Genomic DNA, 18,653 nt, shown 5'->3' with positions numbered 1-18,653 from the left:
ACCAGCACAATAGACACAGAATATAGATAATTAATTTAAGGTGGGTGGGGGAGAGAATACACATCAGTAACATCTACTACCTGCCGGAGTGTCTGAGTCCAGCCACCACCTTCAATAGAAATGTTAACTACCTGATCCTGCTTGTATACATGTATTAATACCTTAGATTTGCAGTAATGGAAAACGATCTTCCTTCTCAGGAAGGATGATCACGACCAATTACTGCAGCAATGGACTTCTGGGTAGCTGCTGAAACAATGACTCTGTAACATTCCTCTGAAACCCACAATGACTCTGTAATGTTTTCTGTAAGCAAACCATGCTGCACAAACAAAGACTCACTATCTGGACCATGATACCATGAAATGTATAAAACATCGTGATATGTACTCGGGGTGGGGGGGGGGGGGGGGAGGAGAGAAGACTGGCAGCTGACAGTCAGGCTGCCGGATGTCTCTCTCTCTCTCTCTCTCCTCGGAGCTCTGGTTTCTCTGTACAATGTCACTGAATCCCGATTCTGACTCTGAAACTGGTGATTTTCCCCACAACAATTAAAATACAAACAAGAGAAATACTTAGCTATCGGAAAATGTAACCAGATAATATTATTACTAATTAACTGTTCCAATATAATAACATCCCCATAAACACATGGCAAAAGGCACATTCAGACACAGATTCTTACATGCAGTTCTCCAATCCCAGAGGGAAAAAACATCAAGAGGAAATTCAGAGAGCATAGCAGGTAGGAATCATTCACTGAAGCTTCCAGCTCTTCTGAGATCCCAAAGGGCTTCTGCTGCTTCAAGCTGAATAAAACACTAGAAAGCCTGGTCTGTGAAAGTTGCTTCCATTCTTCCAACATTTGAAAAAAATCCTGAAGGTCTCACAAGTTGTTCATATACGTGATTCGGTAGGCATTTCGTCACCTCTGTCTTACAACTTCTCAAATAAAAACAGGACTAAATAACCTTTTAAAGCGACAGCATTGGTCACAGGATATAGCCAGGGAGCGTGAGTAGCCAAGGCAGTCATGCTGACAGGAGGCAGAGACACGACCGGCTGAATTAACACCAGTAACCATTCTGTGACTCTGATTTGAACAACAAAGGGTGTGGAAGCAGCACTTTAGAGGAAAGGTCTAAAGATCAGGAGAGGTTGGTCGGAGTACCTGGTGAATCAGGAGCCAGGGAGGGATGGTGGGGTACTATCAGCAGTAAATACTACTCCGTACAAATGTTCGGCACAACATCGTGGGCCGAAGGGCCTGTTCTGTGCTGTATTGTTCTATGTTCTATCTACTCGGAAGAGCAAAGGTTTGAACTGAGATTTCAGTGAGGTGTGAATGTTTGGCCTTGAGGCAGCATCTTACCAGTGTGGCCAGAAGGTAGCCTTAACAAAACCACAAATGAGTAGACCATAATTGTATCAGTCCTGGGTACCTTGTCATTTACATTATCTATTTGTACAGGTATCTGTAAAACAATGATATTTTGTGTCAACCCAACAGCAGAATAATAGCCAGAATGTCTGTGGTAACAAACATTTTATTGATTTCAAATGATAAAGCTGTTGTTTCTCTGCTCTGAGTCAAAGTAATACAAACTGGGTAATAGCCTTTAGTGCTGTACATGGACAGCTTTAGTGTCAGCATCTCTGGACAAGTGTCAGGACAGAGAGCACTTGCTTGGATGCAGTCAGTTTAGTGGAGAAGATGTCACACACCCTGCTTACTCGCACTGCACTTAGGTTGCCAATGGGGGCTTTAAAGTCCTGTTCCCTTGCTTATTTCTGAACTTGCGCCCCCACCAGAGTTTTTCCCCATTCTTCCTTTGACTTCTCAAGTTTCTTTTGTGAAAGAAAAATTGCCATTTCACCACTGCGAATAGATCTATCCAAACCCCTGCCTTCTCCATTCAGTGGGATCATGACCAATCTTTTATTTCAACACCATTTTCCTACACAACCCCCAGACAATGATAGGTCGAAGGAGTAAATTGTTTTGTTCCCAACCTATTCATTATTCCTTGAATATTTGTGGCATAAAATTTGAACTTTGATCTGATTGTATTGCTCGGGTAATCCGAACGCTTCAGAAAAAGTTCTGTGTCACTATTTTGCCGTAATGTTTCCCCAAAGGTTCTGCTCTGCAGTAATATCCATAATTTTATGACATACCTGATTTGGTGTAGTTCATCTCAAGGGTGTGACAGACTCCTGAAACAGTGTCCAGGTATCTCTTTCCCTCTCCCTGACATGTCCAGAGTGTCCACAGCTTAGGCTCCAGCTCATTGAGAGTCATTGAGTCACGCAGCATGGAAGCAGACCCTTCGGTCCAACCAGTCCATGCCAAACTTTATCCCTAACTAAACTAGTCCCACCTGCCTGCTCCTGGCCCATACCCCTCCAAACCCTTTCCTATTAATGTACTTATCCTAATGATCTTGACCAGATGGGCCAATGAGCTGAGAAGTGGCAGATGGAGTTTAACTCGGATAAATGTGAGGTGCTGCATTTTGAGAAAGCAAATCTTAGCAGGATTTATACACTTAATGGTTAGGTCCTAGGGAGTGTTGCTGAACAAAGAGACCTTGGAGTGCAGGTTCGTAGCTCCTTGAACGTGGAGTTGCAGGTAGGTAGGATAGTGAAGAAGGCATTTGGTATGCTTTCTTTTATTGGTCAGAGTATTGAGTACAGGAGTTGGGAGGTCATGTTGTAGCTGTACAGGACACTGGTTAGGCCACTGTTGGAATATTGCGTGCAGTTCTGGTGTCCTTCCTATCGGAAAGCTGTTGTGAAACTTGAAAGGGGTCAGAAAAGATTTACAAGGATGTTGCCACGGTTGGAGGATTTGAGCTACAGGGAGAGGCTGAACAGGCTGGGGCTGTTTTCCCTGGAGCGTCGTAGACTGAGGGATGACCTTATAGAGGTTTACAAAATTATGAGGGGCGTGGATAGGATAAATAGGCAAGGTCTTTTCCCTGGGGTGGGGGAGTCCAGAACTAGAGGGCATAGGTTTAGGGTGAGAGGGGAAAGATATGAAAGCGACCTAAGGGGCAACTTTTTCACACAGAGGGTGGTGCGTGTATGGAATGAGCTGCCAGAGGATGTGGTGGAGGCTGGTACAATTCCAACATTTAAGAGGCATTTGGATGGGTATATGAATAGGAAGGGTTTGGAGGGATATGGGCCGGGTGCTGGCAGGTGGGACTAGTTTGGGTTGGGATATCTGGTCGGCGTGGACAGGTTGGACAAAAGGGTCTGCTTCCGTGCTGTACATCTCTATGACTTCATGACTCCAAATGCCTTTTAAATATTGTAACTGTACCCACATTCACCGCATCCTCTGGAAATTCATTCCACACACGAACCACTCTCTGAGTAAAGAATTTGCCCCTTGTGTCTTTTTTAAATCTCTCTCCTCTCACCGAAAAAATGTGCATCTTGAAATCCCCCACCCAGGGAAAAGACAACTACCATTAACCCTATCTATACCTCTCATTCTGTAAGGTCACTTATCAACCTCCTACACGCCATCAACTCTGAGCTGAAATTCCTTGAGCAGTAAAAGTGGTCACAATGGAAAGCCCTGGGGTCCAGCAGCCTCTACATACTACAGCTGCAACGCATCGGCTTCCATCTTTACTCCGTGTAGTTAATTCATTGATTTGGAGCATGGAAAATCTCCCTATTCTGTGGGACTATCCCTCGTCTACGAGCTCCTCAGACTGGTGACTAAAGAGCCCACCCCAGTCGCCCTGATTCGGACCCCCACCGGTGAGCTGCTCTCAGCACTTCTGGGCCCCAGTTCCCCCTTCGCTGTCTTCCCTCTGATCTTGGTCAGGAGATCCAGGGCGATGGAGTCCCATTCTTCCGGCAGCAGCAGCAGCAAGAAGGCCAGGCAAAGGACAAGTAGGGCAACTAGTCTCACGTCACCAAGGCCTGGCATCGTACCGCAATAGACATCAGTGACTGTGAACGAGAAAAGGGTGAGATTGAGAAACGGTGGTGACAAAAGTGGTGGAATTATCTTGCAATTTTTATTTCCAATGCTGGCTTATTTCCCTGGTCAGTTTCACCACATCTCTGTAGGTGTTAATTTTGTGTATATCTTCCATTCCTCGTAGATAATGGTGAAATCTCACCGTTTTTACCGGGAGACACTGGAATTGCTACATGAATTCTGTTTGCTGAAGTTGGTAGAATCTTTTTTCTCTTTTTACAGAAAAAGAAGAGAAGCAGAAAAAAGGCAGTACAAAACAGGCCATAACATAATACCATTGATAATAAATGACCTACTATTCTACCAGAACAAACAGAACAATTTACCTTAAACTAAACTAATCATATTAAATAAATACTAACTTAAACTAAATTTAAATAACTTAAATTAAATAATACCTCGCTACTTTATTCTATCTCACTCATTAGACCTCCACTGAGGCTCCCATCCCTGGGATCTCCATCTACAGTGCCAGTATTCTTTCTCCCCTCCAGCCTGTTCCCCTGGGGCCTGACAGACACCCATACTGATTCCCACGGCTACACCACGGCCCTATTTAATATTGCTGAAGAATCTTTTTTTTAAAAATCATTTGCTGCAGTTCTGTTTAAATAGATTCTGTAGACTGTTTGAGTAGGACACTGTTTAAGCAGACTCTGGGATCTCTTAGCTGTAGTGCGATGTTCACATAGCTGTTTGGTGACAGTTTGCTTATAATGTTAAGCGTGAATTGACTCTGTAGACTGTGGTCCTGGGCCTCCTTCACCGCCGCTCCCTCACCACCAGATGCCTGGAGGAAGAACGCCTCTTCTTCCGCCTCGGAACACTTCAACCCCAGGGCATCAATGTGGACTTCAACAGTTTCCTCATTTCCCCTTCCCCCACCTCACCCTAGTTCTAAACTTCCAGCTCAGTAACTGTCCCCATGACTTGTCCGACCTGCCTATCTCCTTTTCCACCTATCCACTCCACCCTCTCCTCCCTGACCTATCACCTTCGTCTCCTCCCCCACTCACCTATTGTACTCTATGCTACTTTCTCCCCACCCCCACCCTCCTCTAGCTTATCTCTCCACGCTTCAGGCCCACTGCCTTTATTCCTGATGAAGGGCTTTTGCCCGAAACGTCGATTTCGAAACTATTTGGATGCTGCCTGAACTGCTGTGCTCTTCCAGCACCACTAATCCAGACTGTTTGCTGTCATGCTGTCTTCACAAAGGCTTTGTCTATTGCAGTCATGTGCTAATGTATTGATGGGATGTGGGCATTGTTGGCTGGTCCCGCATTTATTGCCCATCCCCAGTTGCCCTTGAACTGCTGCGGTCCACCTGCTGTGAATTGACACACAGCGCCATTAGGGACGGAATTCCAGGATTTTGACCCAGCCACAGTGAAGGGACGGCGATATATTTCCCGAATCAGAATGGCGAGTGGCTTAAAGGGGAACTTGGAAGATGGTGGTGTTCCCTTTATCTGCTACCCTTGTCCTTCTAGATGGGAACGGGTGTGGTTTGGAAGGTGCTGTCTGAGGATCTTTGGTGAATTTCTGCAGTGCATCTTGTAGATGGTACACACTGCTGCTGGTGAGCATCAGTGGTGGAGGGAGTGGATGTTTGTAGATGTGGTGCCAATCAAGCAGGCTGCTTTGTCCTGGATGCTGTCAAGCTTCTTGAGTGTTGTTGGAGCTGCAATCATCCAGGTAAGTGGGGAGTATTCCATCACACTCCCGACTTGTGCCTTGTAGATGGTGGACAGGCTTTGGGATATCAGGAGGTGAGTTACTTGCTGCAGTATCCCGAGTCTCTGACCTGGTCTTGTTGCCATTGTATTTATGTGGTGAGTCCATTTGAGTTTCTGGACAATAATAGCCCCCCAGGATAGCGGGGTTTTCATTGATAGTCATGCCATTGAATGTCAAAGGGCAATGGTTAGATTGTCTGTTATTGGTGATGGTCATAGCCTGGCATTAGTGTCGCGCAAATGTTACTTGCCATTTGTCAGTCCAAGCCTGGGTATTATCCAGCTCTTGTTGCATTTAAACTTGTTGACTGCCCTGGTGTAAATCGACTCTGTAGTCTGCAGTACTGCATTAGGAGACTGTTTGCTGCAGTGCCACATTTATATAGATTGTACAGTGTTTTCTTGTCTAAATACTAATTTAAGTATACTCTTTGGTCAGGGACTACAAACCCAGATGCAGCGCTAGTTAAAATTTGGTGTGTCGCATGAGATGTGCTGCATTATGAGGGAGCTGCTGTGTTAGCCTCACCAGCGTTCACAGGTATGCTCAGAAATGCTCCCAACGACACCAAGACAGGGAAAGTTACTGTAGCTCCACAGTTGATCACAGCATTGAATACTGAAAGAGAAAGAACATTTTTGTGGGTCAATGTAGGAGTTCAGCCGCCAACTCACCGTCAAGCCTCTGTCACGATCCTATAGTAACAACACAAGATTCTCTCTACTGTATTATTAATCATTCCCAGGCAATTCTTAGAATCTGGGAGCAGGGGTCGGCCACTCAATATGATCAGAACTGATCATCCAGTACCCTCTTCCCTCTTTCCCCTTATGTCCTTTGATTCATTTAGACTTAAGAACTATATCTACATCTTTCTTGAAAGTCTTCAATGCCTCAACAGTTTCCTGTGGAAGATAATTCCCCAGACTCACCACTCTCTGGGTGAAGAAATTCCTTCTTATGTCTACGCTAAATAGCCTACCGGTAACCTGAGGCTGTGACCCCTGGATCTAGACCTCCTAGTCATTGAGAACAATTCAGAGTAAATCTCCATCTGTGCTGTCCACATCTAACACACCTGGGATAGTTACAACACAGGGTTAGATAGACAGTACCTGTAGTCCCCATCAAACGCTCCCAGGATTGGTATTCCAGTAAGCTACAAGTGGGTCCCTTTTACATTTCTCACATCAGCTCTCATTGCAGCCACAAAGGGTTGCTTGTTGGTGCTGAATTAGAAGCTGTTTCGTGGTGTAGGACCAGGCAGTCTAACCTTATCACCTACACTCCTCACAGTCAGCAGAAAAGGCAGGGTTCTTTACAGTTACAGAGATCCAGACAGACCCAGGTTTGCCAATGGGCATCGTTTGGTTTTACCACCTCAGACTAATCCAACGCCGTGCATGAGGGTGAGGTGAAATACACTCACGTACCTAAGAGGAGGGCAGCCAGTCCACACAGCTGCTCCCAGGGCACATCCCTGGCAGGAGGCCAGTGTTCCACTCTGGTGACGTACAGGATGACAGCGACCCAGCTGAGGAAGAGGAGGTTGAAGGCACCCAGGGCAGTGAGAAAGAGGGCCACTTCCCTGCAGCTCACTCTGCCAAGTAGGAGCTTAAACAGGACCTGTTGGCCAAGGAACACTTGAGTTAACTCCGGGCTAACGACCATTCTTCCTATACTGTACTCTTCTTATTTAAGACCAACTTGGATAAATGTCCAAAAGACATCAAATCCACACCAATGCCTCGTTTCCCCGTCCTAGAACCAGGAAATCCTTGGATCTGCTTGAAGTGAATACAAGCCTGATCTTTGCAAACTCTCCTCGTACTTTAGCTGAATGTCGTTGCAATGAACGTGGCACCATTTGATTTGATTTATTATTGTCAGATGTACCGAGATCCAGTGAAAAGTATTGTTTTGAGTGCTATCCAGACAAATCATACCTTACATAGGTAAATCAGGGTAATGGACCAGAGCATAGATTCTAGTGTTACAGCTACAGAGAAGGTGCAGTGAAAGGTCAATTGTAATATATGAGAAGTCTGTTCAATAAGTCTGTTAACAGCTGGGAAGAAGCTGTTCTTGAATCTGTTGGTGCGTAGGATTTAGCAGGAGGAGTAGACCATCTCGACTTTCAATAAGACCATTGCTGACCTGGTTGTGGTCTCAATTTCATTTTGCAGTCTGTCACCACATAACCCTTGTCTATTAAAAATCCATCTAACTCAGCCCTGAATAAATCCAGTGCGTCCACTGTTTCTGGGAAGAGAATTCCACTGGCTAACAACGGTCTGAGAGAAATAAACCTCTCCTCATTGCATCCCCTCCAAAGTTAAACTATCTCCGACCTGAAGTTTGATGCTCAAGCTAGACCCAGTTACTCAAGATGGGACTGAACGAGAACTCTGTGTAACTGTAGCACCACGCCCATCCACTTATGTCTCAGCCCTGTTGGAATAAACAACATTTATCCCTAAGGTATTCCCTGCCACTGTTCCCATGCCAATTGACTTGCTACTCTGTGGGAAATTAGGGTGGGCTACACAACACTCCCCTTTGCAAGTGTAACAGACCAACAGAGCCACCCTCGGCTGTAGCCACCTCACTCTCGAAGCACGCAGTTGTGGGTTCGAGACCCGGCACGATCCAAGCCGACAATTCCTGCTCCCTGCTCCCGGGGAGGGGGAAGTATTGTATTGTCAAAGGCGATGTCTTTCAGATGTGATGTTAAACTCAGAACCCTGTCTACTCTCTCAACGGGGTATAAAGGATCCCACAGACTCTGATGGAAGAAGAACAGTAGGGGGAGCTCTCCCCTTAGTTGGGGTCAGGATTTATCCCTCAGTCATCGAGTCATACAGCACAGACATAGACCCTTCAGTCCAACTTGTCCAAGCTCCCCAAACTGAATTAGTCCCACTTTCCTGCGTTTGGCCCATATCCCCTTAAACCTTTCCTATTCACGTACCTGTCCAAATGTCTTTTTAAGGACGCAGATCTTATCAGATCGAGTAGATCGGTTGGAGAGACAGATAGAAGCGATGAGGAATTTGCAACAGCAACAGTATGTGATGGGTGGAAGTTATAGGAAGGGGGGAAAGTCTCCGATACAGTCACATAGATGGGTTAACTCCAGGAAGAGTAAGAGAGGTAGGCACCTAGGGCAGGAGTCTTTTTGTGGATATACCCATTTCAAACAGGTATGCTGTTTTGGAAAAAATAGGGGGTGATGGATTCTCAGGGGAATGTAGCACAAACAGCCAAGTTTCTGGTATTGAGGCTGGCTCTAATGCAACAAGGGGTACGTCGGCTTCCAAGAGATCAATTGTGTTGGGGGATTCTGTAGTCTGAGGTACAGACAGACGTTTCTGTGGCCAGCAGAGAAAAATCAGAAAGGTGTGCTGTTTCCTTGGTGCCAGGATCAAGGATGTCTCCGAGAGGGTGCAGAATGTTCTCACGGGGGAGAGGGGCCAGCAGGAGGTCATTGTCCACATTGGAACCAACGACATTGGAAGGGAAAAGATTGAGACTCTGAAGGGAGATTACAGAGAGTTAGGCAGAAATTTAAAAAGGAGGTCCTCAAGGGTAGTAATATCTGGATTACTCCCAGTGCTACGAGCTAGTGAGGGCAGGAATAGGAGGATAGAGCAGATGAATGCATGGCTGAGGAGCTGGTGTATGGGGAAAGGATTCACATTTTTGGATCATTGGAATCTCTTTTGGGGTAGAAGTGACCTGTACAAGAAGGACAGATTGCACCTAAATTGGAAGGGGACTAATATACTGGCAAGGAAATTTGCTAGAACTGCTTGGAAGGATTTAAACTAGTAAGGTGGGGAGTGGGACCCAGGGAGATAGTGAGGAAAGAGATCGATCTGAGATGGGTACAGCTGAGAACAGAAGTGAGTCAAACAGTCAGGGCAGGCAGGGACGAGGTAGGACTAATAAACTGTATTTATTTCAATGCAAGGGGCCTAACAGGGAAGGCAGATGAACTCAGGGCATGGTTAGGAACATGGGACTGGGATATCATAGCAATTATGGAAACATGGCTCAGGGATGGACAGAATTGGCAGCTTAATGTTCCAGGATACAAATGCAACAGGAAGGATAGAAAGGGAGGCAAGAGAGGAGGGGGAGTGGCATTTTTGATAAGGGATAACTGAGGAAAGATATTCCCGAAAATACATCCAGGGAAGTTATTTGGGTGGAACTGAGAAATAAGAAAGGGATGATCACCGTATTGGGATTGTATTATAGACCCCCCAATAGTCAGAGGGAAATTGAGAAACAAACTTGTAAGGAGATCTCAGCTATCTGTAAGAATAATAGGGTGGTTATGGTAGGGGATTTTAACTTTCCAAACATAGACTGGGACTGCCATAGTGTTAAAGGTTTAGATGGAGAGGAATTTCTGAAGTGTGTATAAGACAAATTTCTGATTCAATATGTGGATGTACCTACTAGAGAAGGTGCAAAACTTGACCTACTCTTGGGAAATAAGGCTGGGCAGGTGACTGAGGTGTCAGTGGGGGAGCACTTTGGGGCCAGCGACCATAATTCTATTCGTTTTAAAATAGTGATGGAAAAGGATAGACCAGATCTAAAAGTTGAAGTTCTAAATTGGAGAAAGGCCAATTTTGACGGTATTAGGCAAGAACTTTCGAAAGCTGATTGGGGGCAGATGTTCGCAGGCAAAGGGATGGCTGAAAAATGGGAAGCCTTCAGAAATGAGATAACAAGAATCCAGAGAAAGTATATTCCTGTCAGGGTGAAAGGGAAGGCTGGTAGGTATAGGGAATGCTGGATGACTAAAGAAATTGAGGGTTTGGTTAAGAAAAAGAAGGAAGCATATGTCAGGTATAGACAGGATAGATCAAGTGAATCCTTAGAAGAGTATAAAGGAAGTAGCAGTATACTTAAGAGGGAAATCAGGAGGGCAAAAAGGAGACATGAGATAGCTTTGGCAAATAGTATTAAGGAGAATCCAAAAGGTTTTTACAAATACGTTAAAGACAAAAGGGTAACTAGGGAGAGAAAAGGGTCCCTCAAAGATCAGCAAGGCGGCCTTTGTGTGGAGCCACAGAAAATGGGGGAGATACTAAATGAATATTTTGCATCAGTATTTACTGTGGAAAAGAATATGGAAGATATAGACTGTAGGGAAATAGATGGTGACATCTTGCAATATGTCCAGATTATAGAGGAGGAAGTGCTGGATGTCTTGAAATGGTTAAAAGTGGATAAATCCCCAGGACCTGATCAGGTGTACCCTAGAACTCTGTGGGAAGCTAGAGAAGTGATTGCTGGGCCTCTTGCTGAGATATTTGTATCATTGATAGTCACAGGTGAGGTGCCAGAAGATTGGAGGTTGGCAAACGTGGTGCCACTGTTTAAGAAGGGCAGTAAAGACAAGCCAGAGAACTATAGACTGGTGAGCCTGATCTCGGTGGTGGGCAAGTTATTGGAGGGAATCCTGAGGGACAGGATGTACATGTATTTGGAAAGGCAAGGACTGATTAGGGATAGTCAACATGGCTTTGTGCGTGGGAAATCATGTCTCACAAACTTGATTGAGTTTTTTTGAAGAAGTAACAAAGAAGATCGATGAGGGCAGAGCAGTAGATGTGATCTATATGGACTTCAGTAAGGCGTTCGACAAGGTTCCCCATGGGAGACTGATTAGCAAGGTTAGATCTCATGGAATACAGGGAGAACTAGTCATTTGGGTACAGAACTGGCTCAAAGGTAGAAGACAGAGGGTGGTGGTGGAGGGTTGTTTTTCAGACTGGAGGCCTGTGATCAGTGGAGTGCCACAAGGATCAGTGCTGGGCCCTCTACTTTTTGTCATTTACATAAATGATTTGGATGCGAGCATAAGAGGTACAGTTAGTAAGTTTGCAGATGACACCAAAATTGGAGGTGTAGTGGACAGCGAGGAGGGTTACCTCAGATTACAACAGGATCTAGACCAGATGGGCCAATGGGCTGAGAAGTGGCAGATGGAGTTTAATTCAGATAAATGTGAGGTGCTGCATTTTGGGAAAGCAAATCTTAGCAGGATTTATACACTTAATGGTAAGGTCCTGGGGAGTGTTGCTGAACAGAGAGACCTTGGAGTGCAGGTTCATAGCTCCTTGAAAGTGGAGTCGCAGGTAGATAGGATAATGAAGAAGGCGTTTGGTATGCTTTCCATTATAGGTCAGAGTATTGAGTGCAAGAGTTGGGAGGTCATGTTGCGACTGTACAGGACACTGGTTAGGCCACTGTTGGAATATTGCGTGCAATTCTAGTCTCCTTCCTGTCGAAACGATGTTGTGAAACCTGAATTGGTTCAGAAAAGATTTACAAGGATGTTGCCAGGGTTGGAGGATTTGAGCTAGAGGGAGAGGCTGAACAGGCTGGGGCTGTTTTCCCTGGAGCGTCAGAGGCTGAGGGTGACCTTATAGAGGTTTACAAAATATGAGGGGCAAGGATAGGATAAATAAGCAAAGTCTTTTCCCTGGGGTCGGGGTGTCCAGAACTGGAGGGGCATAGGTTTAGGGTGAGAGGGGAAAGATATAAAAGGGATCTAAGGGACAACCTTTTCACACAAAGGGTGGTACGTGTGTGGAATGAGCTGCCAGAGGGTATGGTACAATTGCAGCATTTAAGAGGCATTTGGATGGGTATATGAATAGGAAGGGTTTGGAGGGATATGGGCCGGGTGCTAGCAGGTGGGACTAGATTGGGTTGGGATATCTGGTCGGCATGGACAGGTTGGACCGAAGGGTCTGTTTCCATGCTGTACATCTCTATAACTCTAAATGCTGTAACTCCACATTCGAACCACCCTCTGTTTGGAAAAAAATTGTCCTTCAGGTCTCTCTTAAATCTTTCTCCTCTCGCCTTAAAAACCGCCCCCTAGTTTTGAACTTTCCCACCCAAGGGGAAAGACCTTTCCTATTCACCCTGTCTATGCTCCCCATGGATTCATAAACCTCTATAAGGTCGCCCCTGAACCTCCTCCTGCTTCTCCTTATAACTCAAGCCCTCCCGTCCCAGCAACATTCTGGTGAATCTTTTCTGAACCCTCTCCTGTTTAACAATATCCTTCTTATAGCAGGGTGACCAGAATTGTACGCTGTATTCCAAAAGTGGCCTCACCAACATCCTGTGCAACCTCAACACGACGTCCCAATTCAATGGTCTGAGCAAGGAAGGAAAGTGTGTTAAACGCCTTTTTAACCCCCCTCCCCCGTCTCCATGTGATGCAACTGTCAAAGGACAAACATTCCATTTCTCCCATTGCGGGTTTTGGGATCTTGTTGTGGGCAAACTGAGGCCGGCCCGCTTCCTCCGTTACGATCCAGACGGGAAAGTAGTTCTACTGGCTGTGCCGAGGCCACGCAAGGCGCTAGACGAACGCGAGCGCTTTAGCCGCGTTCCCCGCCTCCCCGCGGGTGAGGGCGCTCACCTTGTAAAGGGCGGAGGTAGATGCGGACGCCACGACCAGCGCCACCCCCACGATGGAATCCCGGCGGAAACCGTCCACGGAGGCGATCAGCACGATCCCGCTGATGGAGAGGATCGCAGCCACGATCTGTATGAGGCCGAGCGACAGGAAGGTGAATCTAGCCCTGCCCATTCCCCTGGAGAGAGGCACAGCAAGAACCCAGGACAGCAACCAAACTGGTTCATCAGTCAGCAGGAGGCCATTCAGCCTGCTGTGCCTGTGCTAGCCTCTTTGAGAGAGTTACACAATTCAGCCCACTTTCCCCTGAGACACTATAATTTCCTTTTCCCTCTTCCAATTATATAGCTTTCCAAACTTGTTGCATGTAGTAACAGACCTTCGAGCCTCCCCCATCCTGCTGTTTCAACATTTTCTTCCTTCTTCATGTGTTCCAGCCGATGTCCCAGCACAGGGGAACCTCGATTATCCAAACGTGATGGGTGGGTACTATTTTGTTAATCAATTAATTGCCCTTACTCTGGGGCTGGGAGTTTGTAAAAGTCAGCTCATTGTTCAGGAGACGACAGAAGCACAGAGGGCGCAAGGCCCCGACCCCCAAATTTGGGCAACGTCACCCCTCCCACCCCCGCTACCCTAACACCACCTCCTCCCCTGACCCCAACACCCTCCCAAACACCGTGCCCCCACCCAGCTCCCCCCCTACCCCACCTCTCCGGCGCAGCTGGACTGGACACCAACAGTAAGACTGCAGTTGCCTCTGTGGGCTAAGTCTCCAAATAGCACACACACACGCACTCACACACACACAGACACACACACATAGACACAGACACACACACACAGACACACACACATAGACACAGACACACACACAGGCACACACACATAGACACACACACATAGACACAGACACACACAGAGACACAGACACACAGACACAGCCACACACACAGACGCACACACACAAACACACACACATAGACACACAGACACACACACACAGACACAGCCACACACACAGACACACTCACACACACAGGCACAGCCACACACACTCACAGACACACACAGACACACTCACACACACAGACACAGCCACACACACAGACACAGACACACAGAGACAAAGACACACAGACACAGCCACACACACAGACACACACACACAGACACATACACAGACACACACACACACACATACAGACACAGCCACACACACACACACACTCACAGACACACACACAGACACAGCCACACACACACTCACACACACAGACACACACACACACTCTCACACACACACAGCCACACACACACATACACACAGACACAGCCACGCACACAGACACACACACACTCACACACACACTCTCACACACACACAGACACACACACATACAGCCACTCACACACACACACAGACACAGCCACACACAGAGACACACACACACAGACACACACACAGGCACACACACACAGACACAGCCACACACATAGACACACTCACACATAACATAGACACTCACACACACAGACACACACACACAGCCACACACACACACACACAGACACAGCCACACACACACACACACTCACACACACACAGACACAGCCACACACACAGACACACTCACACACACATAGACACACACACAGCCACACACACAACTTTTTACTGCAACTTTTTGACAGGTTCCACGTTTACCCTGTACAGGACAATGTCGGAGAGATTATCTGGGGACGGGCTGGTTTAGGGTACACCCCTCTGTATAACTCCAGGGAAAGTGCGGGGAGAGAGCGAGGGTGGGCAGTCAGTCATTTGGAGATGGTCCCTGTTTAATCACTGTAAACAAAAGATGCGATCACTGTCGGAAACACGTCTTTGATGTTGTTTCCATTGGGACCTTGTGATCACCTTCGGATAATCCGATTTTTGGATAATTGGGATTCGGATAATCGAAGTTCCTCTGTATTAAGTGCCACTCTCTGTGGTAGAATCATAGAATCCCTACAGTGTGGACGCAGGCCATTTGAGCCATCAAGTCCACACTGCCCCTCTGAAGAGCGACCTATCCCTGTAGCCCTGCATTTCCCACTGCTAATATACCTAGCCTGCTTATCCTTGGACACCATGGGACAATTTCGCACGGTCGGTTACCTGGCATTCGCACCTTTGGACTGTGGGAGGAAACCCACGCAGACACTGGGAGAACGTGCAAACTCCGCACAGACAGTCGCCAGAGGGTGGAATCGAACCCGGGTCCCTGGCGCTGTGAGGCAGCAGCGCTAACCACTTGAGCTGCCCTAAGTAGCACGTTCCACGTTCTCCCCGGATTTAAAAAAAAAAATTCTCCTGAAGCCTTTCGGACATACCAGTTTCTGGAAACTCTCAGATCTGAATCGAGGCGCTGTGCACCAGAGAAGGTACTAGTCCAAGGTGAAAGTTGTGTTGCCTCCACCCGTAAAAGCAGGGCGGTGGGGGGGCCGGCCTGAGATTTAACACTTTGTCACGGTCTCCTGAGTCCGAAGGGGGAGCGGCAGTGCTAACCACTGAGCCCTGAGTGGACTTACCCGGACACCCATAAACCGGTCTTTCAGCACAATCCAGGAGAGCAGGAAGACAAAAGCTTTATTGCAGCAGAAGAGTGCAGAGGCATCTGTGGTGCTGATTTTCTTCAGCCCCATGAAGTATAGGTAGTTAGTTAGGGTCCAGAGAATGGAGAAAGGAGCTGTCTGCTTAAGGAGTCTCCTGAGAGAGAAGGGGTCCTGGCTGAGAACATGACTACATTGGCTGTGGGCAAAAGGAAGAGATCCAGTTAATAGCGGTGTGGTCATTTTTAAAATTAAGTTTCAAAAATGTGCTTTGTATATGTATATTTCTGATGAGTCACCAAAGCAGTTCAGCTCCGTACGTAGGGAAAAAAAAACAAGCAAAACATTGGAGTTTGATTCTATCCAACAAATAAACCCATCTCTTGGAGGATTATATTTGAGGTACCGGGAGGGTCCAATAAGTTGACTTCATTAGGAAGGCCTCAGATGGTTGTCTTTCCCCACCACCCTTTGGCAGCAGCCCCAAGCTTTATGCGTCCCTCAGCGCAGATTCCTGGATCTCGGAATGTGCCAGTCTGCTACATTCAGTTGGGGTCAACCCCTTTGCTGCGGAAGGCCAGAGAGCGTCTTTCACCGAGTTGATGGTCCCTCAGGCCCATTCTCTCGGATGTTTGTCTCGGCCCGCGTTCTGGGGGAACAGACCGTGCCGCACGGTGTCCTGCTCGGCAAAAAGGAAAAAAAAAACCCACCGCGACTTCCTCCAGAATTCCCGTGCAAAAAGGCACATTCCGGAAGGAGGTGCGTGACAGTGTCTACACCCCACCTGCCAGCCACCTTTGAGGGCCGCATGCGGTGATGCAGACAGACTGGGCGCACAAGAAGGATCTAGCGGGTAGTGCCCTTCTCACCACCAGCCGAGCGACCACAGTGACACGATCCGGACTAAGAGTCCCTTGGTTGCGCCGGACTTAGATAGAGCGGAAAAAATGAGAAGCATTTCCTGAACTTTGTACCTTGCTCTCGTCAGGACAAATGCAAAAACGTTAAACACGCGTGACTACGTAGACCACAGACGTGTTGGAAGTTGACCTCGGATTGACTGACCGGTCGCCCTTTGATAAAAGCACCGGGGGGATAATTAGGCTCCTGGGTAATTGAAAAGGTTGTGCCTGTGACCTATGCCATCGCAGGGCAGAATCAACCAGGTGGATGCTCAGTAGCTCCCCCAGTGGCTGTTGTTCATTTTGTTTTGATTACCCCCTCGCCCCCGCCCTGTTCCCGAGGGTGTTTTCTGTGTGAGAGGTGGTCGTGTGTAAGGGGGTTCTATTTCCTTATCAATGGAGTCACCTCAGCGTTTACAGTCGATAATCTGTGGAGACACAGTTGCACCCCTTCTTTTTCACCGAAGGCAATTGAATTTGTGAAAACATGTGACCCACAACAGTACGGTGCTAAACTTTTAAAATAATTGCATTTTTAACATGGAGCAGAATGTGGTGTCAAGCAACACATTAAAACACAAATTCCTCATCCTTTAATTTTACACTTTAAGAGGCTTCTGGTCATAAATAGGAACTAGGGTGACACTATGGCTGCAGCTACACGTGTGGGTGATTCTGCTGGAAATTTCTGCTGGGAATATACGCTGAATTAAATAAAAACTCTCAGCTTGAAGCTGTTCCAACTTGCCAATTAAATGGAACCTTTTTCTCCTGTAGTAGAAATTGTTCCGAACGTTTGGAAATTTGTGATTCTTGCTTTTGTCCTGAAAACAAAACCCCATGGCAACCATCTTAATTCTAATTGGCCTGTCACTGGGCTAGTAAGTCCAGAAGGCCTGGGCAATAAGTTCAAATCCCAGTATGGGCAGGGAATAGAGACTTCAATTCTGCTCTTTGTTAAAAAAAAGATTAATCAGCAAATGGTTGGTATCGGCAAAAATAGAGTGAACACGTATTTGTCGATGATAGAATCCCCTACAGCGTGGAAGCAGATCATTCGGCCCATCGCATCTACACTGACCCTCCAAAGAGCATCCCACCCAGACCTACCCTATCCCTGTCACCCCACATTTCCCATGGCGAACAAACCTACACATCTCTGAACCCTACTTCAATCCACCCTAACCTGCACATCTTTGGACTGTGAGAGGAAACTGGAGCACCCAGAGGAAACGCACACCGACACGGGGGGAGAATGTGCAAACTCCACACAGACAGTCGCTCGAGGGTAGAATCGAACCTGGGTCCCTGGCAGTGCTAACCCCAATTGTTAACTGGATCATGAGTGATCCCTTCGGAAGAGGGATCGCTGCAGTCCTATACTTGTTCTGGGCCAACTTGGCGCTGTCGCCCTCAAAACCAAAGCAATCGAAACTTAAAACAAGCAACCAGGGTTGGCAAACAGTGCCAGTCTTGCCAATGATGACTACACTCCCACATCCTGTGACGGAGTGGATCACACAACTCTTGGGAACAGTGTGACAGTGCAGGTGCCTGGTCTGTGTGTGTGTGTGTGTGTGTGTGTGTGCGCGTGTGTGTGCGCGTGTGTGCGTGTGTGTGCGTGTGTGTGCGCGCATATGTGTATGTGTGTGTGTGTATATGTATGTGTGTGTGCGTGTATATGTGTGTGTGTGCATGTATATGTGTGTGTGCATATGTGTATGTGTGTGTGTATATGTGTGTGTGTGCGTGTATATGTGTGTGTGTGCATGTATATGTGTGTGTGCATATGTGTATGTGTGTGTGCGTGTATATGTGCATGTGTGTGTGTGAGTGTGAGTGTGTGTGTGTGTCTGTGAGTGTGTGTGTCTCTGTGTGTATGAGTGTGAGTGTGTGTGTGCACGAGTGTGAGAGTGTGTGTGTGAGTGTGAGTGTGTGAGAGTGAGTGTGTGTATGT

At 47.0% G+C, this 18,653-nt stretch overlaps 1 protein-coding gene across 2 annotated transcripts in view; it reads right to left on the bottom strand.

Moving 5' to 3' along the window:
* Positions 1-1,531: 1,531 nt before the first annotated feature.
* Positions 1,532-18,653, bottom strand: part of LOC140457069 (solute carrier family 35 member F3) — a 33,956-nt gene continuing 16,834 nt past the window's right edge. For both annotated transcript variants that reach the window (XM_072551036.1, XM_072551035.1), the window contains 5 exons: positions 15,774-15,993; positions 13,203-13,328; positions 7,177-7,369; positions 6,272-6,361; positions 1,532-3,972 (listed from right to left, as the gene is read on the bottom strand). In XM_072551036.1, coding sequence (XP_072407137.1) covers positions 3,713-3,972; positions 6,272-6,361; positions 7,177-7,369; positions 13,203-13,328; positions 15,774-15,993 — 889 coding nt within the window. In that variant the 3' untranslated portion in view covers positions 1,532-3,712. The remainder of the gene's footprint in view (positions 3,973-6,271; positions 6,362-7,176; positions 7,370-13,202; positions 13,329-15,773; positions 15,994-18,653) is intronic.

Source organism: Chiloscyllium punctatum, chromosome 31 (genome assembly GCF_047496795.1).
Source record: "Chiloscyllium punctatum isolate Juve2018m chromosome 31, sChiPun1.3, whole genome shotgun sequence".
NCBI lineage: Eukaryota > Metazoa > Chordata > Chondrichthyes > Orectolobiformes > Hemiscylliidae > Chiloscyllium > Chiloscyllium punctatum.
The sequence above is the reverse complement of the archived record's forward strand: the minus strand, read 5'-3'. Positions and strand labels throughout refer to the sequence as shown.